Raw genomic sequence first — 24802 nt, 5'->3', positions numbered from 1 at the left:
GGTGATCCAAATGTCAGTATACATATTTCTGAATACAGTGATTCAGTGAATTGTCAGTATGCAATCATCATCCACTTTATTAGAAATATTTTTGATCAGTGATCAATTTCAGACAGGGCACACTAGCATTTCAAGTGTTGAGAATTTGATAATGGTTCACCATGCAAATAATATCAGGTCAGCAGTGATCCCGTGGCCAAAAAATGACCAGTGATGAATAGGGCAGAGGGTGGTTCTAACCCACAAGACAACACATGGGTTACCATCTGGGAATGAATTTATAATGCTGTTATAATACAGCACTTAAAAATCAGCTTTCCCTATCAAAGTGTCCAGTAAGTGTAGGTGCTAAGCAAATGTCTCTAATAAAGTGAGTGGTGAATGTACATTTAACTCGTTATATTCTAGAAACCACCTGAATTTGTGTAGTTGTTATCATTAAGAAGACAGACAGAAATGTGCCTTAGAGGAACACAAACCCTGTACTGTGGCAGCACAGAAGAATCAATTGCAGATTAAAGAGTTAATCCCCTTAGGATCTATGAGACAGACTTTCTATGATGGGAGGAATTCCTCTCAGTTCCACAGAAGAGAATGAAACTCAGCCAACAGCACTCATACAGATGTCGGGCTTACTAGCGCCATCCAGTTTAAATACATAGACACAACGACAAGCGCAAACACAACCAGAAGGACCGGTTTGTGTGCCTTTTTGACATGTGTGGTAACTTTAAAATTGGGAGGATTCAAAGGTGTCCATTACAAACCTGGAGGATTAAATCGGCCAATCTATTCAGGGATGGACATACTGTATGTAGATCATCATGAAAAAGCATTAAATCCCCAAATTTCTAAAAGTAGTTGAAGATCACAGAAACAAAAACATTGAAAAGGAAGAAAATACAGATAGAAAAGATTATTGTTGTTAATGCAATCGTCAGTTTATTCTAGAAATGATTGAAATCTAGCAAGAAAGTACAAACAAATACTTGTGTGGTTAATCTAACGCTATTCCGTCATTTCGTTGGGTCTGCGGCGAGAGCTTTGCTCTTAGAACCGGGGAACCCGCCTCCCGCCCCTTGCCTTCGCTGCGCGGGGGCGTACCGCACGCGTCTACGCACCGAACGGCCCCGTGCAGCTCCGGTTTCCCCGTGAACTGCCGCCATGTTTTCGTGAGCCAGTATGACAGCAGAGAGTCCGCAGAAGGAGACTGGTATAGACTGCTTTTAGTTAGCAGATTTTTGCAGCGGAAAATCATTTTTATCTGTCAACGATACTCTGGACGGAAGTCAGTTTTAGGATTTATTTGTCATCGGCAAGGTTTTCCAGAAAGGTCAAGTCTTGGATGTTACTGTAGTAATATTTGATTTTTCTATGGCGTAGGACACCTTTTCCTTACGTACCTTTTATTTCAGAATGGGAGGGAGTCCTCCCACGTAAATATAAATGCATTTTTCGCTTCTTTTGTGAAAGGTTTCTGCTACCATGAGAGATAAACGAATTAGATGCGTGTTTAAAGGCGAACACATTTCCATATTCGTTTAATTGCAGCGATATTAAACGAATATACTCCGACAAGAGGAGTAACTAAATCGACACAAGTCATTTTTGTACGGTGAGCTGGTTTATTTTAACTTATCAGTGGTGTCAAAAAGGAGGGAAACTTTTTTGCGACGTTTGAAAAGAAGAGCCCAAAATGACGGGCAATATCCCTTCTGATATGGTAAGGATATGTTATATATTATTAGTTTTTATACAATGTCAGGTTTTTTGCTTCTTGGCACATCCACACTGCAAGCATGTCTATTTGTACATGAGTCAGGATTACTGAAGTTTTAGGTCTTCTGAAATAATGACTGAAATACGGGCTGTGATATTGTTTGTGTTATTGTTTGTGTTATTGTTTGTGTTATTGTTTGTGTTATTGTTTTGACCTAAGACAGATGATCAGGCTATAGTTCACCAAACTTAAATCGTGAAATCTGTGTAACCTTTTGTACTTTTTTGAGAAACGTAATGTACATTTTAACCACTCTCACTGCCGCAGTAGTATACAGTATAACAGTATACCCCCGGTGTCGTTTTTAGGACAGTCGTTGCCCTGTAGATATCAGACCATATAATCTCGTTTGACTGTTGGATTGTATCTTAGTGCATTCACATGGTGATTTGGCATATCTTATGTTTACACAGTAGCTATGACTTTCACACTGAACAACAGATTTGTTCGTCATTCATCAGACAAATTGACAGTCAGAGCCTTTGGAGATTGCAAACTATCAAAACTGGCTGTAGTCCTATTATTGCATATTGTTTTTATAAATAAAGGTATAAATATTTAGAACAGTGGTTACCACCATGCTCCGGGACACACACACCCTTAAAGTTTTAGTTTCAACCCTTATCCACCATCCATTATTTTCTTCGGAAGTAGCTGGATCAGGTGTAATAGGTTTTGGGTTTGGAGTTTAAACCTGCAGGAGCTAGACCTCCAGGAGATCTGGTGACCACTGAACATAATTCCAATTTTATTCCAACATGTATGCATTTTTAAATATGGATGACGACTTTATCTGTGTCTGATTTTATGTCCTCTGACTCCTCTGACTGCAGAAAAGCCATCTCATGGTAGGCCTCTACTCTGAATTAAGATTCACACTTATGTAATACCCTTTTTGTTTAAAGAATCTTAAAAATGTAACTATATTCCATATATTACAATGTTATATTTCTATGAGCAGTATAACATACATGTATGATGAATTTTTAGACTTCTTGTTTATTTAGCCACAGTCTAGTTCAGTTTTGTTCGTATAACACATTCTACATAATGCACCGTCAAAATCAAACTTTCAGTCTGTTAATTTTTATGTTTGTAAATGAGGTAGAATATGCAAAGCATATCTATTGGCTGTCTCTGATTATGTAAATGAGCCTTTGTAATGTTAGCTTTACTGTGTTAAGAACATCCCAGTAATAGCCAAACCCTCTGCCCTGATTTGAATAACAGAAACGTGTTTATGGAATGTAGGCTAACTCTTAGTACTGTACTTTGATACTGCAGGATTCTTTGACATGGTCACTACGCCATTAAAATATATCACCATTACAATCTTTCAGATGATACTTGAGTATTCTAAGGGTAACAAAAGATTTTAAGAGTGTGTAAAAGAGTGCATTATGCTTGCCAACCCAGTCTGTTGCAGCTGTAGTTTTAAGCACAGGGCAGGAGGTTACTAGTTTGTCTGCTTAAGCAGCTTTCTTAATAATAGCCTGTATGGAATTGAGTTGGTGAAGAAAATTATGTTTTATCTACTTTAGTTTAAATGCTCATTTTGAATTTGTTTGGCTTGACCATCACACTCAATTTTCAAAAAGACCTCACTCCAGTGTGTGGTCTGTATTTGAGCAGAGTTTGGTTGGGGGCTGGGTCAGCACAACAGTGGCAGTGTGTGTGTGTGTGTGTGTGTGTGTGTTCTCTGGCACATTAGTCTGTGTGTGGGCATTTGGGTGAATTGGCTGTCTCTTTATGGAATGATCTCCCTTTCACACTGGAAGAATAAGTACTGAGGAAAATAAATCGTAAATTTCAAATTCTCTAAAATGCATTGATCAGTCAGTGTGCTACACAGATAGACGTGGTAATATTTTCAGTACTTTATATTACAGTAGGAGTGACAGGGCTAAATCACTTTGTGTTTGTAATAAGCTTTTAGGTTGTAATATTATATGCTACACCCTTAGCTGGGACCTCCTGGAGGAGAGGCCATTATGTAAGGAAAGACACTAGCTGTTAAATATCCCACTTCATTTTGTTTTCACGTCTCCCATGGTAATGTCTGGCTGACAGGTCTCCTGTACTGTAATTGTTCAATACATCTTGCAATATCCTGATTAAGTTAGTATGAATGTAGGACGGTGTCACCTTGAGGGCATCTAAAAATATGGCTTATGATATGTGATATGGCTGTCAGAATTCTGATACATGACACACTTTATCGGCCTTTGAGAAAAGTGTTAGTTTACATTACAAAGCCAGTGTTCCTTTACATTAACAAGCAAGGTGTTCGTATGATGTAATTCCTATCTGTTGTTTTTTAATGAAACAGTAATTTGTTTGTCTGTGTCATTCTGCTATTGGCTGTACTGTTTGAAGTTATTTTTCCATTAAACATAACAGTAGCTGGTCTAAATCGGCAAATTAAAAGTTCTGATATGATTTTCTTTCTAATCTACAAAGTCATTGTGCATGGTTATTCATCAACTTTGCTTTGGTTTTATATTGAGTGTACGAAAGATTAGCTTTTCAGTTTTCACTTAATAGGTGGACACACCTTTATTTTTCAGCATTTCTGGCAGCCGTTCATGCATTCATTCATCGTTATTATAATTATCATCATAATTATCTGCGGGTTCGTTTCTGTGTGCAGCAAACTGAATGCCTATGGAGTGTCAAGGTGAGCAACCTTGTCAAGCAGTGTTAAGAGGATGCCTAGTTCAGAAAATAATAGGTGAATACAGGGAGGGACAGTCTTTCACTTTCCATAGATTAATATCAGCGTGAGGGTGGGTAAATCCCCTGGGATTAATGCAAACCTGTGGAGTCAGGCTTGATTAGGTTATCCACAGAAGCTGTAGACAACTGGCATCTGATATGGATGGCTCCTTCTGAATAACCTCTTGTGTATGGATCCATACTAATATTGATTAGAACGGCTAAGAGATAATAGTACAGACAGAAACCGGAGCCTTTGGTGCTGAAAGGGTTAACATTTCTAGAGAGGGAGAGGAAGTGGCAGAGACCGACTCAATAAATGAGTCTTTGAGAGGAATGGGGAACAATTTACAACAGCTCTATAAGAGTGCTGCTCTCATTTACTTAAACTGCCAGTGGGGGCTTCTCTGTTTTTGACATGTTGAGTCATTTAAGAACAATTAACATGATTGGTAATTATGTTTTGTTTTAAATATAATAATCAGTAGTCTTTAACTTTATACATGGTATATGTTACACTTTATAGCTGCGCAAATACAAATCCTGATTATGGCAAATGGTTGTAGTTAATAGCCTGCATTTTATTTAGTATGACTGCTACATCACAACCATGCATTTCTAGTTAGAAAAGGCACTACTTCTAAATTACCTCTTAAATTAGTGTACCAATGAGCTGTGTGAGACAGTCCCTTAACCACAATAACAAATACCAGAATTTCATGCAGCCTGAGAAGCCTGAGAAAGCCTGAGTAAAATGTACTGCTTACATTTTACTGCTTACAGTTTATTAAACTGAAAAATAACAGCTATGTTTTTTTGCATCTTGATGTATCTTCATGCATCCGTATGTCTTAATGTCTCTTGTAGAATTTTAAGAAGCTATTTTATTAACCATCTTATCAGCTCATGCTCGTACCTCACCATAGCTAATGGATTCTCATTTGAGCGAAAGGCTGTGTCCAAGGATAAAAGATGTGTGTCCAAGGGTGTAATGGATAGGTAATCAATGTATTATTGCAGGGTTGTGAAAAAATGTGGTTCTGTGGTGTTTGGCAAACACAGGAACAAACATAGAAGCTATTCTGAACTCTTTAATTGTCTGGTCGGGTGATAGACCAGTCTGTGTCTTCCCAGTTATAATGGCATAACTGGACAAATAATATGATGCTCTTGGAAGAGAAGGACTAAGATGCATTACCAGACACCATCTTGCTGGCATCCAAGGCTGTAGTTATGATTGTAACTCAGAGGAAATGTTACTCATTAGTTCACTATATTTGGTGATCCCATTGATTCTTAGTTTTCTTTTGCTTGGTCAGGTGTGAGATAATTTTGAGCAAATCTTTTGTACATATCAATGCATAGTCATGTTTCATGGAAACACCCAGGAAGAGCACATTGTTCTTTGAACACTCTCTATACAGCCTGACGTCAAGGCAGTCTCAGGTTCAGGAATCTTTAAGTACCTTGGAACAAGTTGTACTCAGTGGAAGGCCATGTTCTCTCTTCAGTAGCTTGTTGCCTCCAGATGGAATTTAAAGACAGCCTTAAAGCTGCATAGCTCCTTACTGCATTTTCACTTGTTGAGAGCATTGCTTGTGATCTCTGGGATCAATTTTGCCTGTGCACTATTTTGTATTACATTTTTAGATCTGAGAATTTTGGAAGTTTGGGATTTCTTTTCATGGAAAGCACTTTATAACTAACATGTAGTGTCATCACTAACAAGTGGAGAGAAAGCAGGATGGGTGAGTGTTCCCACTCTTTGTGCAGCCTGCCCTTCACATCAGCAGACACGTGGGCAGCGTCTGCAGGTTGAGAGACTGCCTGTCCTCTTCTAGCACACAGGAAGAAACACTGTTCATCCCCTCCCACCCAGCCTCTTTACCTCTGGATCCCACTTACTCATTTTCCTTCTGTCCTTTTACTGCTCTTTGAACATTTCTTGACACAGACCCCAACCTGGTTTTAGCATTTAAAGTTTACAGCTCAGTATTATGATGACTGTTAAATGACATTCTTCTAGTATACCTGATATGCATACTAACTAAAGGTTCAATAGCATTCCAGTAATCCCCTTGCTAACTATATATCAGAAAATGTGTATGCATGCACTGCCCTTAGAGTCTGGAATGTGATCACAACACATTTGGGGTTGTGCAGACTTATCTTATTTAGTGGATACAATAATCTTTGCTCTACCTAAAAAGATCACCTCTCAGGATGTGTTTGTATGTGATTAGCACTACAGAATAGTTTGATTGCATAACAGTAAATGTATAAAACAGTTCACAAAGGCAGCGAATGCAGTGTAATACAAGGTCAGACAGCACACCTCAGAATGCACTTAATGTTACCAAAATATTGCATTTACATGCAATTCCTTTTTAAGCCCAGGTGTGAAAACAGTACAAGACACTGAGCTGTGCTTTACAAAGCTTTTTTGTAGATGCTCGTCACGTCAAATCAATCATGCCACGATTAAATATTTGATTCAGAATATTTTGGTTCAGAATATTCACCCTGGATGAGATCAGAAGCAACAGACTTCACCTCTTATTTAGTTTCAAGGACACTGGAAGACCTTCAGCTTGAGGGTAATGTAGCATGCCACTGTTGTCCTCTGTGCTACCTCATGATCTTATATCAATCTTTGGTGTTGATTTAGGATTATTAGTAATACAAAATTGTCTACCAACCTGTGAAACATCTGATACATCTGTTGTCGATGTATTAGTAGTTTTCAGACAGGTGTCCTTTAATGTTACATTTATCATTATTGCATGCAAGCCGTTGTTTTCTCGTACGCTTCAGGCCAGAATGGTGTGCATACTGAGTGTGTGGCGTGTGTGAGAGAGGGAGCAAGTGTATGAGTGTGATTGAGTGTCCTTTAGGATTGCTGATGAGGCGTCTGGACAGACCGAGGCTGCAGCTGCTATTGTGCTGTGTTGGTGATTAGCTCCGGAACCCAGTGCTCACGCTCCACAGCTAACAGCTATGATGTAATGCACTCAGATGATTTAGGAAGAAGTCAGGGGTGGGATAATTGAAGGAGAGGTTGTGCTGTGGCGCTTTAGAAAGTCACATGGTCAAGACACAAAGGTCAAGCTTTCCGAGAAGAACCCATCAGGGGAGAGGATGCATTTTCATTTGCATGCATTTTGAGGAACTCTGGTACCCCATGGAGTTTGAGTTTGTATGTAGGAAAAGAAGTCCTGCATTTGGTGTCGTTTTGTCAGAGCTGTGAAATGCGAGACCAGAGATTGACTGACTGATACTCACTGGCACAACTCCAACTTTTTCAGGATTAATTCACTCTGTGAAACTGATGCTTCAGTTCCTCTGCTTTGTTCAGGGAGGCTTTCTTAGATCGGTGTGATGCATTCTGATTGTGCCCTTTCATTACATTTTCAAATCACAGGCAGTTTGGGATTTTTTTTCCTCATGAAAAGTACTTTATAAATAAAATTAGTTATCACTAACAAGTGAAGAGAAAGCAGGATGGGTGAGTGTTCCCACTCTTTCTGCAGCCTGCCCTTCACATCAGGAGACACCTGGGCAGCGTCTGTGAGACTGCCTGTCTTTAGCTAGCACACAGTAAGAGGTTAACCTTAGTTAAGTCCTTATTTGATACTCACTCTTCTCACACACACACACACACACACACATTTATCAAGGCCACGATCATTGCCATTTCCAGAAAAACTCACACCACTGTGGCAGTGGTAGCTCAGTGGTTAAAGTACTCGGAAGGTTGCCAGATTAAGTCCCACTGCCTCCAAGTTGCCACTGTCGGGCCCCTGATTAAGGCCCTTCAGCCTCAATTGCTCAAGTTGTATTCAGTCATACTCGTAAGTTGCTTTGGATAAAAACGTCAGCTAAATGCTGCAACTGTAAAAAAAAAAAATGCTGTCCAGCTGCATCAAAGTACATCACTGCATGACACATACAGTTAGTTTCTTGCGAGCAGTCTCACTATGCCCTTGGCTATGAGCTCCTGTTAAGTTGTGTGCCATACATTACTGACAAGCCAGTCAGTTTAGTGTGTGTGTGTGTATATATATATATATATATATATATATATTTTTAAAGGATTATGTGACCTGATATTTCAGTGAATCTTGCACCCTTTATCAGGTCAACATATCAGGTCACTCATTTTAAAATGGTATTTCAGTATGTATGGAACTAGATGTCGATATGAACATGAAGCTACTTTGACTAGCTTGTTTTACTAGAGTTATCATTAACATTGGTTATTTCGTTATTTGTGCCAACTTGCTATTTAAATCTTGTTAAGTTTTATTCCACTTTGACTTGGTTTGCATAATATTTTGGCAGTAAAACTATGTCTGTGGACCTCATTGTTTTGCAGAATTAGAAGCTGAGCTGTTTATTTGCAACATCCTTCAAACCTATCCATTATTTCAAAGAAACATCCTTTTGCCATTGGATATGTTTGTGCATTAATAGGCTCTTCATGAAATACTGCATTATCTGCTTTTTTCAGTCACAACACAGCAGGGAGGATAGGGAGTTTTAATATACCAGTCAGTCAAATACAGCAATGCTTAACTGTTAGCTGTTGGTGCCATCACTCACTCCTTTAATATTGTGAACACAGATGTAAATGGCCTGCAAACTGTTGCGACATGCTTTGCAGCTCCTGTAATAATTGTGTAGGCACATTCATCAACACTGTTCTGAATTCCTGCTTTACCCCACACACTGGATGTAGCGATGCAGCATTTCAACATCCCTGACAGCATCTGAATGAATTAAACCACGCTGTGAGGCACCAGAGGCGTGCAGCTGTGTGCATGCTGCAGCTTCTGATGTATCCTGCCTAATGCTTAATGGCTTAATAGAAATGTTCATTACATAACGGTACGTAGGTAAGAGAAACCACGATGGACATGTATTGAGAGAAATGAGATGCAGAAAATATGAAGCAATGCTCACTTATGATGATTTGTGTTTTTGTGAGCTTGTGTTATGTGGTGATACTGCAGAATATTTGCAGTGCAAAAGTGACCACCCCTGAGAAATGCCAAGATGCTTACGCCTCATTGTACATTTATTAATGTCTGGTTGGTTATCTGCCATAGGATTGGCATGGGATATTTTTACATCTTATTTTGTGTGTAAGTACAATTAAATTTAATTCTATCAGTTTTTAAGAAGAGAGGAAAAACCTGATGTATTACTTAAATCATTTACTAATCTCTTACCAATTAACAGAGGATTCCTTAATCTCAGACACTGACTTATTGTTGTATAAGGTTATTCAAGTAGCCCTTTATGAGTTGTGTATAAGATCATTTTAATTCAAATTATGCAATCAGTTATTTGCAGGAGAAGTGAGTCATGAAGTAATTAAATTCTTTTTCATCCTACTTCCATGCCTCCATATCTCTGATTTGTGTTTGTGTTGGTTCCAAGGTTGTCATAGCCAAGGGTGGAACAGAGGATAAGCTCCCACTATCTCAAATGTTCTCAAGGCACGCGACTCAAATAGCCTCCGACAACTAAATCCAACTTCTGGCTGTCTCGGGTAACTTAGACATGAGTGTTTGTGTGTACTCATATTTTTAATTAGAAACCTTTAAAATCTAATTTACATGTAAGTATATTTATATTCCTGTTAATATGTTTAGTTTCCTGTTAAAATTTTAAACCTAAAGGAGTTTTGCAACTCTTCTGTCAAAAATGCCATAAACATACCATAAACAGTTTATGACAAAAAATATTTTAATGAATCCTTATTCTGACAGTTATCCAGGAAACGTATCAGTGTATTAGTCATTCTAGGTGTTAACTTGTCATTTAAGGTTTTGTGCAGCCTGTTTTTAATGGGTATGCATTTAAGATTGAACTATAATAGTAGCAGATATAGTTATGTTGTAGTGACGTAATGGTTATGTTACATATTTGCTGTGTTTATGGGTCAGACTGCAGTTAGAACCTAAGGGCATGGTGTATATGCTTTAACTATGTGGTTAAAGTTCACATGCCTTGTTGATGATAAAACCTTAGGATATAAAACAGCAGCATTATTTGCTCAGCACTATCCTGAGCTGCAGTTCCAACCAGAATAAAATCAAAGTGAGCTGGAATGTTGGAATTCTGTACAAATTCTCTATATAACAATGGGAAAGTTGTCATTGTATGTTGCATTACACAAGTATTGGATTAATCTGCAAGATGAATGCTGAGAACTATTTGTCTTTGCTGGCAAAGTGTAGCAGCCTGTTATAATGTTGAGGAATTGTACCAATGACAGGAAGAGATGGAATTTTTGCCCACTTTCAGCACAAATGACCATGGTTGGAACATAAAGTGATCCACGTTATTTTTCATCTTAGTGGGCTTTGTATAGTGTTTGCCTGAGTTCATAAATACAATGTGGTTTTCAAGGATGCATTTTCATTTACAACTGACAGACACTCATATCCAAAATAAATTTGAGAAATTTGCAAATTATAATCTTATCTTTTGATATTTTTTTTTGCTGAATCCATATACTCTCAGCAGGGATGCTTAATATAAGTCTTTGTAAAACTTTGGGTGTTAAGGGTTCAGAACAAGCAAGTCAGACAAACACAAGAATGCTCATTACTCTTGATGCTTAGGAAGCACACTTCCATTTTCAAAGCGGACAGCCTGTCAACGCCCTAGGACGGTGGAGCGAGTTCTGTGTGATCACAGGTTTCAGAATGACTGCCGTCTGATCTAGAGCTTTCTCTCACACATACACAACAAACACAGACTCTTTGAATGAACACTGTGGTGGCAGGTAAAAGATGGCTGGTCTCATAGCTTTATTTATTACTTCTGCAGGATCTGAATACAGAGCTGGTGCAGATTCAATTTGAAAAAGACAGGAACAGGAACAGACATGCTTTTTACTAGATTATATTGGTAAAGGTTTTTTTTAATTTAAAATGGAGTGTTTTTGTTGGGAAGTAAAATGGAGAAATGATTGTTGGGTTTAGGTCTGCATTTAGTCCTATGTCATAAAATTTTGGTACTATTTGATGTCTAAGAATTCTCTGTTGTATTTAGTATTTTGAATTTAAATCCTTCATATAGTTTCCTCTTTGTTTCCTTATAGACACAGTTCTGTTTATATTACTTTATTGCAGGCTCTCATGCTATTCATTGTGTGTGTAATTTATCCGTTAATTACATAGACCATCCGGTGCAGCATAAGCCATATTTGAATGTGACATTTACTCCTGCTGTGTCAGCGTCCTTTTGTTTAGTCTATGCATGACATCCATTGCCAGTACGTAGGGGGTATACATTGAAATGACAGATCTTCCAAACAGTCTTTATGCGATCTCCTATTACTCATGTTGAACTCCCAGGCTCTCTCTCTCTCTCTCTCTCTCTCTCTCTCTCTCTCTCTCTCTCTCTCTTTCTCTCGCTCTCTCACTCTGTCACTCTCTCTCTCTTGCTCTCTCGCTTTCTCTCTCGCGCTCTCTCGTTCTATTTCTCTCTCTCTCTTACTCTCTTAGTCTCTCTCTCTCTCTCTCTCTCTCTCTCTCTCCCCTTATTTTCCACTGTCCTCTGCCTTTTTCTCTTTCTCTTACTATCTTTCAGTCTTGCATCCTAGAACATTTTTTCATTGTTGAAAATTGTTTTTCATTGTTCTGTTCTTCGTTGTTGAGGCAACTGCAATTTCAAAGTTCCCCCTTGGAATATGTGGAATATGACCTTATTACCGCTGTAAAACACAAATAGTGGAATGAAATACAGTGGAAAGCGGAGCTGTCTGTGTCACTGATGAGGAGGGGGGGGAGGTCACATCTGCTGGCCATGATTAAGGCACCTGTTAAATGTAAAAGCCTCTTTAATTTGAATATTAATCTCACACCAGGCTTGTGTGGTCAAACACACCAATAGCAGTAATGCAGGTCTGAATTGTTTTGGTTGGGTGCGTTATGTCAACAGCAGCAGGTTACTGTGTTGAGCTGACTAATTCAAAAAATTGGACTTACTTAAGAAATCCTTTCCTGGGGCTGACTGATATTGCGTTCGTGGATGCATATTTGCATAAGAGCTTTGTGTGTGTGTGTGTGTGTGTGTGTGTGTGTGTGTGTGTGTGTGTGTGTGTGTGTGTGTGTGTGTGTGTGTGTGTGTGCGTGTGTGTGCGCATTGCATAAATGTCATTCCCAAAACATGACAAAGGGCAAAGCTAGTCAGCTGTTCTACCTTAGTTGTCATTGGCTGTGGGTTGTTTTTCGTTTGGCTTGGCTCCCACATTACTGCCACTATATCGCTTTCTGTATCTGACTGCCTGCATAGCAAACACTGTGCTGTTCATTCTCCTTTTACCACACTCGGGAGCTGCATGTTCTAGTGTCTGTATTCCCTTAGGCATTTACACAAATGAGACTGAAATTCATCATCATCATCATCATCATCATCATCAGCTCTTCAGTGTTGTCATTTCATTTCAAACACAAAGTCCCATCATTATTAGCAACACTGAACTATTCAAATGGCTTGTCTTAAATAACTGCTGACATTGTTTATTCCGATGTTCATAAACATTTTTTAGTTTGTCAGTGTGCTTAGAACACATAATTCTTTAGTACAGCTGACTGGCGACTGCGTGCTGTTTGTTTGCTTGTACAGTATGTGATTTCTGTACCTTATTGATTTTGGTGTGACTACCTCCCTGTGTACCTCCCTGTGTACCTTGCTGTCTATCTCCCCGTGTACTTTGCTTTGTACCTCCCTGTGTACCTTCCTGTGTACCTCCCTGTGTACCTCGCTGTGAACCTTGCTGTGTACCTCCCTGTGTACTTTGCTGTGTACCTCCATGTGAACCTCTCTGTGTACCTCCCTGTGTACCGTGAGCCAGTTTTGCAGATACATTACCAATGATCCCTTTCTTTCACTTCGTTTGCAGTTAGTAGTGGGAGTTCAATGTTTGCTTGGAGTAGCTTGCAGGGGTGTGAAATTTCTATACCTTATTTATGCTGTTTTTTTTTAAATTATCTGAACAGGTGTTCATGGATCAGTCTGTTATATATAATAACAGAGACCAAGATCGATGTACACGATGTATCCTTGATCCTAGATCAGCCCTATAATGAAGTTGTGTTTTATATTGTACAGTTTATTTCATGAATAATCAGGGGTTGCTTTGGTGAAGCTATTTCAAAATCATCGCTCTCTCCGTCTGCATCACACCACCCCAGAGCTGTGTGTTGAAAATGCTGACTTTTACAATTACATGTTCCTTAGACAGTCCTGCATGTTAACAGAGCCCCCTCCCCCTCTCCACACAAACTCTCTCTTCGGCCAGTTGTTTCGTTTACGTATTGAAACAATAGAATCGATTCTCTTGGCTTCTTAAGGAGAGCTCATTCGTAATCTTAGGGAGGAGCCAGTGCTGATGACGCAGAGGGAGGGAAGGTGAGGAGGAGAGGATGACATGACAGGGAGAGAGTGGGAAAAGGAGGGGATGGGGGTGGAGGGAGAAAGAATCTTGTCTGCAGGTAATGTAAAGTGATATCAAATCAGAACTCCTCTAGGAACTGCTGCTCACAGTAACTATCGCTATGGCAACTGGAAGGTGTTCTGTTCCACTTCATTTTGATGTTTTTTTTTTTTTTTAGCTATTGTGCGGCAACCGGCAAGTCATGGTCAAGGGAATTCTGTGTAGGAATTCCACTGTGTGTGAGTGAGGTTCTCTATGCTTCTGTGTGCGAGAGAAAACCCAAAGGGCAACCAGAAGCAAATATATATCCATAATTAATCAAAGAAGATTGGGAGTGACGTATCTCACGACATTACATCATCAAATGCCACTGCAGAGCCGCGTTTTATTGATCTGAGCTAGCAGTGGGGTCGCTTTGATTGAGCTGAATCGGATACGAAAGCTAATGGGAGGAAGTGAAGTCTTTGCTAAACCTTCCCGTATTCCTGATTCATGTCTACCACAGCACCACAGCCTTTTAAAGTGTTTCCCATAAGAGTGTCGAGGCTAATATACAGTTTCTGCTATTAAAGAAAGGGGAAGGCTTTTCTGCGTACCAGCAACTTCTGGCCAAAGCCTAAATAGTTTTTTTGAAATATACCTCGCTCTGAATAATACTCTGAATCAATACGTAATGTGTGATTAGTAATTATACGCTATATTCACGGTGCCATGTTTGTTCTGCACTTCAATATAATGTGTTGGGTGCAATTGAATGTATTTGGCATAGTCAAAGGATTGGTTAGGTGTGCTGTATTTGTTTGTATTTGTGTGCATATACTGTATGTGTATGAGTGTGTAAGTTAGTTTTAAGAACGCACATACACACACATATGATGCAAGATGGAATCTTATGTCAAAGTTTACTCAAACACTCAAACCCTGTTCATTCACTGTCTGTCATTTGTAGCTAAAGGAGTGAGTGTGATTATGTGTGATATCTGAGGCCTGTAGGTGAGGTAAGTATGTGGGTGTTTGTGTATTTGTGTGTGCTGGTGTATGAAGAGTGTATGGGCATTTGTGTGTTTGTGCTCATGGATTTGTTTAAGTGTGCACTCTGGCCCTGGCTCAAATCTGACTGGTTGAAGTGCTTTGAAAGAACTGTATTTCATTCCACTTTCATTAGCTCTGTTACTCTGTGTGTGTGTGTGTGTGTGTTTGTGTTTGTGACTCACTGAGGAAAGGCACATTGATCCACATAAGTAAACATGTGCATCTGACAGAAACTGCCCAGGGAGCTCACTACTTGCAACCTTACTGTCTTGTTTCTCTATCAAAAGAAGAATCATGTCATTATAAGAATATTTAGATAATATATTGTTAAATTGGACTGATTAGAATACCAGTCAAATACCAATGTTACCTTTCCCTAACATATGAAAAAGAATGCATATCTAAATATAAATAAATACCTTTTTAAAAATGCCTAATATCTACTTGCATTATTAACAGTTAATAATATGTTGCTAACTGAGTATTTTCACACAAATCTGGGCATCTTACAATGGTACTGGTGAAAAGGTCTTCTTATTCTCATTTTAATATATAAATACCACTATGGTTAGAAAAATTATCAATTTATCATGTTTCTCTCCAAATCAGAACTGTGTTTTCAGTCTTCTGATGTTCTAAGAGCAGGGGATGGCCTCTTAAATGAACTGTGAATGTGTTAAGAGTCCCTAGTGCTTTGTAGGTCACTGGAGATGCCCATTGATCCATGTTTCTGTGTGCTTGTTTCAGATAAATCTGCGGCTCATCTTGGTGAGTGGAAAGACAAAAGAGTTTCTGTTCTCTCCCAATGATTCAGCTGCAGACATCGCCAAGCATGTGTATGACAACTGGCCCATGGGTGAGTGAAGGCGTATCTCTCTCTCTCACACACACACACACACACACACACACACACACACACACACACACACACACACACACACACACACACACACACTCACACACACACAAACTCACACCCACACACACACACACACACACACACACACACTCACACACACATGTATACACGCACACAAACACTTCCTGTCATCAGCCATACATTTTCATCTGTTCATATTATTATGAATACAAACTATGCCTATGATAGTATACTAGTCAGTAATACTTGCATCCAATAATTTATGCGTCTTGACAGTGCATCTCAGTTCCATGTCATAAGTCTTATCACAGCTGAAGCCAAATATATTTAGTCATTTTTGCCTTTTTGTCAAGTCTTTTCTATTTCTTAAATTTCTGTGACCTTTTAAAACAATAGCAATGCATTTGACCTTCACTGTGACATCATGCTAATGGATCGTATTCCTTTCCGTTATGTTACATGGGTGACACTATTTGTTCTAAATATGTAAATCAAGCTTACAGTTTCATTTACATGTTCAGTATTTGGCAAGTGTTCTTTTCTAGACTGACTCACATACACATACACACTTACCAGTAAGCTAGTGTGAGCCAGGGTTCTGTGAAATTGGTGGCCTGTACATATCAAGTGTGTACTGGGGCATTTTCTGACACTTGTGCCACTTGACAAAATGCTTGTGGATGTTTTGATTTTTTTCTTTGATGCCATAGTGTTGTTTACCTGACTGACTACAGGTACCTGAGAGGCTTACCCAAAAGATAGTAGTTGTGCCTGTATGTGTGTGCATGTGTGTGTGGGCTGAAGACAGATTCACCTTAAAAAGTCTGTTTTAAAAGACAGTGAGTTTTCAACTTGAATAGATTCATTACTCAAATCTGGAATGTCTCTCTCTTTTGTCTCTGTCTGCCTCTCTCTCTCTCTCTCTCTCTCTCTCTCTCTCTCTCACACACACACACACACACACACACACACACACACACACTCACACACACACACACACACACACACACACACACACACACACACACTCCCCTCTATTCATTTTGCTCTAGGTAGAGCAGATGGTATCCAGTATATGCTTTCATCGGTTCAGGTTTTTTGTTCTCTTCATGTCTCAGTTCCTATTTCAGACAGCTTTTCTCTGGTTTTCACTGTTACTGCACACTGCACGGTAATAGATAGTTACTGCTTTTTTTTTCTGAGAACTATCCACAGTTTTATATACATACTTGAATATTGTCATTCTCTAAATTGCTCCATTTTCCTGTAAGTGCTATTTTATGAAATTCATCATTTAACCATTATCTATAAAAAGCATGTGGGCAGGAATACAAAGCATGGAATATAACATTTCCTAAAGAGAGCAAAAGCCTTCATTTCATCCGGTTTCAAAGAATCCTACAGAGGATTAGTTTTGATTTAGCTTATTATTTCATTCATAAAAGGTAGAAGCATGAATTGTAGTTTTGGCTTAAAACCACTTTAAGTATGATGTCACATCTTTGCTTTTGCTCCGAGGAGCCCCAATCAGAGAGCATTTAGGGTCAAGCAAGACGACAGCTGAACTTGAAAGGTACTGGCTGGGGGAAGAGCGATGAGGATGCTTGCCCAGGCTGTAGGTGACGGGAGGAGACAGAACGATGAATTATTCACAGAAGGCACACTGAGCGAGCTCTTTATCGCAGCCATGTGTTGGCTTAGAGGCAGGGGAGAGAGCGCTTCTATACTGTATGGAGTTAAATTGCTCAGTGGCCAGAGGAAAGCCGTGACATTACACGCATCAGACTTCAGGTACAACCAGGCATGATCTGTCATGTCAAGGCTCATGTGGGGTCCTAAAGAACTGACCTGTATAATAAGGGAAAGAATAATGAAGGTTAAACGCACTACTACTGGTGGAGCACACATCTCCCCTCTGATGTGCTCGGTGTTCTCTCTCTCAGACTGGGAAGAGGAGCAGGTGAGCAGTCCCAGTATCCTACGGCTCATTTACCAGGGACGATTTCTGCATGGCAACGTCACGCTAGGGGGTGAGTTCCCAATCCATCACAGCTTGTGAAAAATGGCACAGGGACGCGTTTTCCATTCCTGTGTTTACATCAAGCTCACCTGACGGTTTGTGTTTAGAAGTTTGTTTTAATATATGCATAAAAGTGAAAATAAAAACTTGCCTCCAAATTAATTCAGCATTTTACTTTTAGTTTACTTTTGTTTATTCTTTTTATTTAACAGGGACAGCACACCACATCATTATCTTATGATGTAAATGTAGGAAATTTAGCCAAATGGCTAATTTTATTTGCAGTTCAGGGTTAGTTCAGGGTTTAGGATTATGGAGGAATGTCTTTAGTTTTCTGTAGGAGCTGTTATATTTTGTTGACTCAGTTTGCACTGAGCTGCATTAGGCCCAGATAGTGAAGGCTATGATGAGGAGTGGGAGGTGCATCCATGCCTCTTTGCTTCAATTAGGGGTTATGCACTGTTTAAAGGGGTCTGTACATTTGATAGAGAGGGAGAGAGAGAGAGAGAGAGAGAGAAAACCCCAGGGACTTGTGTGTTTGTGTTTTGGTGTGTTTGGGAAGTGAGTGCAGGTAAGGTTGCCAGGCTGCTGTTTTATAACAAAAGTGGAGGGGTGGACCTCATCCTTTGTGTGCATTACTTTGTCTTCCCAGTTTTTTGCAAGTGAACAAAAACAGGCTAAAGGCTCTGGCAAAAGAGGGTCAAGAATGCTTGTTCCTTCATGGTCACTGAGAAAAAAAACAAATATTCTTAATGTAAAACGTGATACTGAAATAGGGAGACTAACTGAAAAAACTTGACAAAACATTGTAGACAATTGATTAAAATGATGAGAAAGATTTAAAATTTGAAAGCATTCTTGCTGGAAGAACTTTGAGATCACCTTAAAGGGCTCATAGTCCTTTTCAAATCGCTAGATGATATTCGTGATCTTCTACAAAAAGACTGTAATTCAGTTGTTTGACAATTTCTTAACTATTTATTCAAATATTACCACTTTTCAAAACATATTAATCCTTTTTTGCCCTTTCTCATCGGTAAAGCATTCTGTGTTTGTATAAACACAAAGAAGCTCCAAGACCCAATCTACTCGCTCAGTGATGTGACCAGGAATGCAGTGAGAATCTGCCAAGTAAATGAATGTTTGTTAATACAGGCTGACACCAGCGGGAGAGAGAGAGAGAGAGAGAGAGAAAGAGAGAGAGAGAGAGAGAAATGAGTAAAGAGAGGGACTGAGAAAGATAAAAAGCGGATTGTTCTGTGATCCTGAGAGAGAATAAGGAAGACAAGACTGGCACGAGGAAGAGTGTCAACTCTGTTGAGCCAGTCAGGGCACTGGCAGTTTTCCGTAAAGCCAGTGCAGGGTTTGTGTTCCTCCTTACATCTTCAGCTAGCTCTCTCTAAGCCCTCTTAAGAGTCAGTCCCATACTTAGACTTCATGTGTCTCAGTGTGTTGCCCTTGCAATGGCCAGTCTTGTCCATTCATTCTGAGGCTTTTTTTCCACTCTCTTTTCAATGCAGCTTTAAAACTGCCCCTTGGAAAAACCACAGTGATGCATTTAGTTGCTAGAGAGACATTGCCTGAGCCAAATTCCCAAGGTAACCGCTCTGCTTTTACCTTCTCTGCCCTTCTCCTGTTTGCTCTTTCACACGCTCCCAGATCATTCCCACTCATAGTGTGTATAATTCATGCAGTGAAATTGCAGTTTTGTTGAATTATTTTTCTACAGTGAACACACCTAATCTGTTGTAATGAGCCAATCAGTTATTGTTTATTAAGAGGACAGAATATTGTTTTATTCTTTAAAAACAGGGCTGTGGTCCTCCAGTGTTTCTGAGTAGACCTGTCTTCTGTCAATTAATGTTCATAATGTTTTAGTTATCACTGAAAAAATGTCATTTGTGTTCTAAATTGTAAACATTGTTTTGAAGAAATGGTTGCTTTGCTGGTGGTTATGACCGATCTGTGCTCTGTGATCTCCTTTTTTTCTGTCCTAGGTCAGAGAAACCGGGAGAAAACTGGAGAGAGTAACTGCTGTGTGATTCTGTAGACCTCTCCCTTTCCATCATTGAGCGTGTTCTGTAGTCCCATATGCTGCTGAAACACACACACACACACACACACACACACACACAGACAGAAAAACAACAAACAAACACAGAAGGACATCATCCTGAACTCTAATCTACAATTCATGGGCTCTTAGTCTCTGGGACAAATATTCATCATGATATTGCGAAAGCCTGTCCTGTATAGACTGCAGTAGATGATCACAATCCCTGTCTTTATATCACTTTTCTCTCTCTCACGTTCGTTCGTTCGTTCTCTCTCTCTCTCTCTCTCTCTCTCTCTCTCTCTCTCTCTCTCTCTCACACACACACACACACACACACCCATACCCCTAGTTCAAGTGAACCAAGAGTGAGAAAGGGCTGTGAAATATGACACAATCTCTGATGAACTTTTCACTTTTACTGATAAACCAGATATGGACAGAGCATTTTTAATTTAGTTTCTAGAGCTATCTGTATCCAATAGGGAGGTGAAGAAGCTCTCAATCGGTTAGCGTGTAATAGGCACAGTTTACATAGTAGTGGTTTAACCACTACTCAACTACAGTGGCAATCATTTAACCACATTTGATCAACATCTGTAGTCTATTGTTTTCAGCACAGCAGACCAAGTATTATTGTACCTGATCAATGTTAATGACTGTGTTTTTTTCCCTCATTCTCTCTCTTCATGAACGCTGTGTCTTTCGAAGTGCACATGTTATGGGTAAATGTCCTAATTCTGAGAGTTCAATTTCTTAGGATCACAGATCAAGCAAACATAGTAGACTTGATTCTGTCACTAACTGGGCAATGCTATTGGTTGCTATTGCATGCTAACGTTTTCTGACTGTGTTTTTGACAGTCACTGCAGTCTGTAACTGACCAACCAGTGTTCTGTCCACCCTTATTAGATAGTTTTGATTCCTCCTCATAGAGGAGTGTGCAGATCAATTGTCCTTTGTTTTCTAAAGGTGAAGCAGGCAGATTATATGTATAAATAGCATTGAGAGATCATAATAAAATGGTTGTCCATAAATGAAAGTCATTCATTGACATATCATAGCTGCTGTTGTTTCTGAAGCCTTTGTTTTCAAAGTCTTACTTGCCCTTCGCAATGTTGTTGGTTGGATAGACAATAGTGTAAATCAGGGACAGGCACAGTTGAAAAGTTTAGTGGCGTTAGCAACTGTGACAGGGGAGCAAAACACCAGAGCACGTTACTTCTGTAGGGTTGGTTATTTCATCTTGGCAAAGCTGATGATGAAGTTTGTCAAAAACAAAACATATGATCAGAGCCAAGTGTGGATAACATATTTGCTTTTACATTAATAATACCGTGGAAAATACAGGATACTGATTGGACACGGAACTCTGCTGAACACGAAGCCTAGTTAAATTACTAATGTAAGAGAGCTTAGATTAAGATTTCAGGTTTCAAAAGTCTGTGTAGCATAGCATCATACACATAGCATCAATCACTTTTTAAACAGTGTCAGTTCTAGTATGACGAGGTCTTATAGGAATGAGGCTGTGTTCAGGAAACGAGGCATGTTAACACGGTGCACCTGATGTCTCAGGTGAAAATATTTAGAGGCTTAACTTGTTTGCTCAGTTTAATAATTCATTCCTCTAGTTTAATAATTATGCTGTCAATTTATATTAAGTAAAATAATCTCTTGATTTCATAATTAATTTTCAAATTGGTACACCAAAATAATGCATTTGACTGAGATAAGTTTTATGAGACTTAGAATGTATAGATAGCATTAAATAGTTAGACAAACTAATAATGCATTATATGTATTCTGCCTTCTGTTCCAGCCTATTTTGCAAATATTCACACTGAATCATAGACTTTGCTAGACAACAGCTTAGCCAGTATGTCACTATTAAGATAGCCAGTAGTTCACTTTTAAGTACTTGCACTGACGAGTACTCATTTTCTACCTATCTTCGTAGTAACATTATTTGGAGAGGAGTTGAATATGTTACTTTAATGAAAAATAGTCACAAGCTAAAAGCTAAATTCGAAGCATTCCTGCACACACAGAAAAGCCATAGCCATGCTATAGTGTTAGCTGATGAGATTTGCTATGTTAAGTGTCCCAGACCCTTGCAATTGAGATTTTATGAAGTGGATGACATGCACCAAATCATCAACGAGGGAGGCACCCATGAACTCAATTAAACATTCTGTACTTATATTAATGTACAAGCCTGTTGGTGCATTTTGTTAATGTGATGGGTTTGTCCAGCACACATTTGTTGGAAAAATACACTTTTTGGAATCTAGTGGTCATAGTGTCCAAGTCAAGTCACTGGTATTTCTGATTTTGTAAAGTCTCATATCAAAATGTTAAACTGATTTGAAGTAATTCACTCATCTGGAGTTGTCATCTCTGCAAGCCTAGACATGGATTTGGGTACTTTACATTGTTAGTAAGTTTGCAGGGCAATTAGTAAACTCTAAAACTGGAAATTTATTACATCCCCAAATTGCAGCTACCAGTTGTTTGTGTCCAGGTGGTCACCGGTAACTGGTGAACTGATGTGAGCATAGGTATTTTCGACTACCAAGCTATATGTCAGTTACATTTAAGTTTCTAAAGTTTAGGAAAATTTGGAGGTCAGGACCCATAAAATGAATGTCAGAAATTTACTAAATATATATTTACAGTATTTACGTATAAAGACAGATTTCTCAAGTTCGTTGTCTATTTTCTAAGAAAGAAAGGATTAATGAATGAAAGTACATGAAATAAACTTTTTATCATGCCATAAGTTGCAATTGATTTTAATAGACTATTTAGACTGGTACTAGTATATGATTTTGGAAGAGAAGTTATGCACAAATGAAAAAAAAAAATTATATATATATATATATATATATATGAATCTGTAAATGAAGGAATGATTTATTAGAGCAAAAGATTTAGGCCTATATCTAAATAATTTCTGTCTACCTTGAGACTTAAGGGACACTGAAGATGATTGGAATACATTTGCACAACAAAACGCATGTGTTATTTTGTATGATTTGTTCTCCCCTTTTGTCAAATTGGAATCAAACCTTAAGCTTAGATTTGTGTAGCATATATTTAATATAAATCATATTGAGAATATGACAGTCCATTATTGATATAGCTATACCAGTGTCTATAGTGTATGATTGTCTAAACAGTTAGCTATCTTATTTGCAGTCACACAAGTCATCTGCTGACATCTTGAACATAAAGCAGCAAAACACCTTAACAGTAACATTATTGTTTTGTGATTTCTTCTGTATTTTTATTTTTTAAATGTTTAAAACAAGATTTATTTTTTCCCTTTTACACTTCTTAAAACAGCAATGCCATCATTTTACTTCTTATTTTGATCAGGGTTCTGCAAATCTGTACAGTGCTGGTTTTCAGAAGTTGTTGTAAATACGAACCTAATCTTATCTCCATCCAATCTACGAAATGGAAATACATCTATAAACTGAATAAAGAATATTGAAATGGCATTCACATTTTGTTCATTAAATACATTACAGCAAAGAAAACCTTCTCTACATACGCTAAATGTGTCAAAACACAGCAAACCCGCCTTAATATCAGGTTATTCTTTTAAAACACCAGAATGTTTTCTATCCAAAAGGAACATATAGTCAGTCAAAGCACAAAACAGTGAAAAACAGTTGCTGGCATTGCAGAAAAGGCATTTTTTTTTCATGTGTCAGTTCTACCAGCAAACAATAGACATCACATCCATTGTTTTTTTTGTTTTTTTTATGATTACAGTCTTCTTACTAGAAACCACTACATTTTTTTTTTGCTTGAGAGTCAAATGAGTACATTTTTGATAACATACTATCTACAAGTGAATGAGTGATATTTATTGTATATTTACTCTAGACAAAAAAAGTTAATGACAGACTTGGTGCAGTAAAAGAGTTATTATAGTAGGGACATGAAATTGCTGCCAATGATCAAAAATCCAACATATATAGCCTTTTGTCCCTAAGGTGCAAAAATAAAATACACAAATACAGTTAAAAAAACAAAACACAAAAATGCACAGTCCTGTTTAACAGTAATCTCAGCAATCCCGATACAGTAATCACTAAAGTCCTGTTTAACAGTATTATCTACAGTCCTGTTTTAGAATAATCTCTAAAGTCTAGTTTTATAGTCATCACTAAAGTCTTTTACAGTTAATGTACAGTAATCTCTACAGTCCTCTTTTACAGTAATCTCTACAATTGTTTTAAAGTAATCTACAGTCCTGTTTTACAGTAATCTCTACAATCCTGTTTTACAGTAATCTCTATAGTCTTCAGCATTTGGCCACATTTTCTCTTCCACATCTTATGTCATCCCTTGCTATGCACCTTGGATAGAAACGCTTGGCATGCCGTACCCACCCCTGGAAGTCTTCAACGGAGGCATCTCTGCAGCTGGGATCCATCGTATCCATTAGGGACGTTTGGTCATACATCTTCCACCTCCAGGCTGAGAAAATGCCTCTGTGGGCTTGAGGAAAGGCGAGTAGAGGGGGAGGACTAGGAGCACGATTCTTGGATGGGCTTCAGACCAGTTTGTGTTGGCATGTGAATGGTACTGTCCCATGTAATCGCCAATGTCCTCATGGTTCCTCCTACTTATTACCTGGCAGCAGTTGTCAGTAGAGGTCATCCAAAAACAAAAGAATGAGCTCAGTGTTGTAGGGAACAAGCTGGCATTTCTGCAGGACCAAACCAGCACTCGAGATTGCGGGACACATTGTGATATTTGCTCCTTTCTGACCCGGCACATCAGTGGTGGTCATTTTGCCCGATGATGACTCTTCCCCGCTGACGTGTTTTGGCCAGGTCTACATAAATGAG

The 24802-nt window shown here is 38.7% G+C and overlaps 1 protein-coding gene across 3 annotated transcripts; it reads left to right on the top strand.

Annotated features, from left to right (window-relative positions):
• Nucleotides 1-1120: 1120 nt before the first annotated feature.
• On the top strand, nt 1121-23440 carry ubl3a (ubiquitin-like 3a). 3 transcript variants are annotated; one of them, XM_081702114.1, is made up of 6 exons: nt 1121-1723; nt 2614-2628; nt 15729-15837; nt 17805-17891; nt 19402-19479; nt 19879-23440. In XM_081702114.1, the coding sequence occupies exons 1-6, from the start codon at nt 1697-1699 to the stop codon at nt 19929-19931; spliced, it is 369 nt and encodes a 122-aa protein (XP_081558240.1). In that variant the 5' UTR covers nt 1121-1696; the 3' UTR covers nt 19932-23440. The 3 variants fall into 3 exon arrangements, with proteins under 3 accessions (XP_081558240.1, XP_026877921.1, XP_081558241.1); XM_081702115.1 differs by lacking the exon at nt 1121-1723 and adding an exon at nt 2237-2328; XM_027022120.3 differs by lacking the exon at nt 2614-2628 and having other exon boundaries at nt 1129-1723.
• Nucleotides 23441-24802: the final 1362 nt, after the last annotated feature.

The sequence above is a fragment of the Electrophorus electricus genome, chromosome 19 (genome assembly GCF_041902795.1).
Source record: "Electrophorus electricus isolate QZ-2024a chromosome 19, ASM4190279v1, whole genome shotgun sequence".
Classification (NCBI taxonomy): Eukaryota; Metazoa; Chordata; class Actinopteri; order Gymnotiformes; family Gymnotidae; genus Electrophorus; species Electrophorus electricus.
Note: the sequence above shows the minus strand (reverse complement) of the source record. Positions and strands in the feature narration are given on the sequence as shown.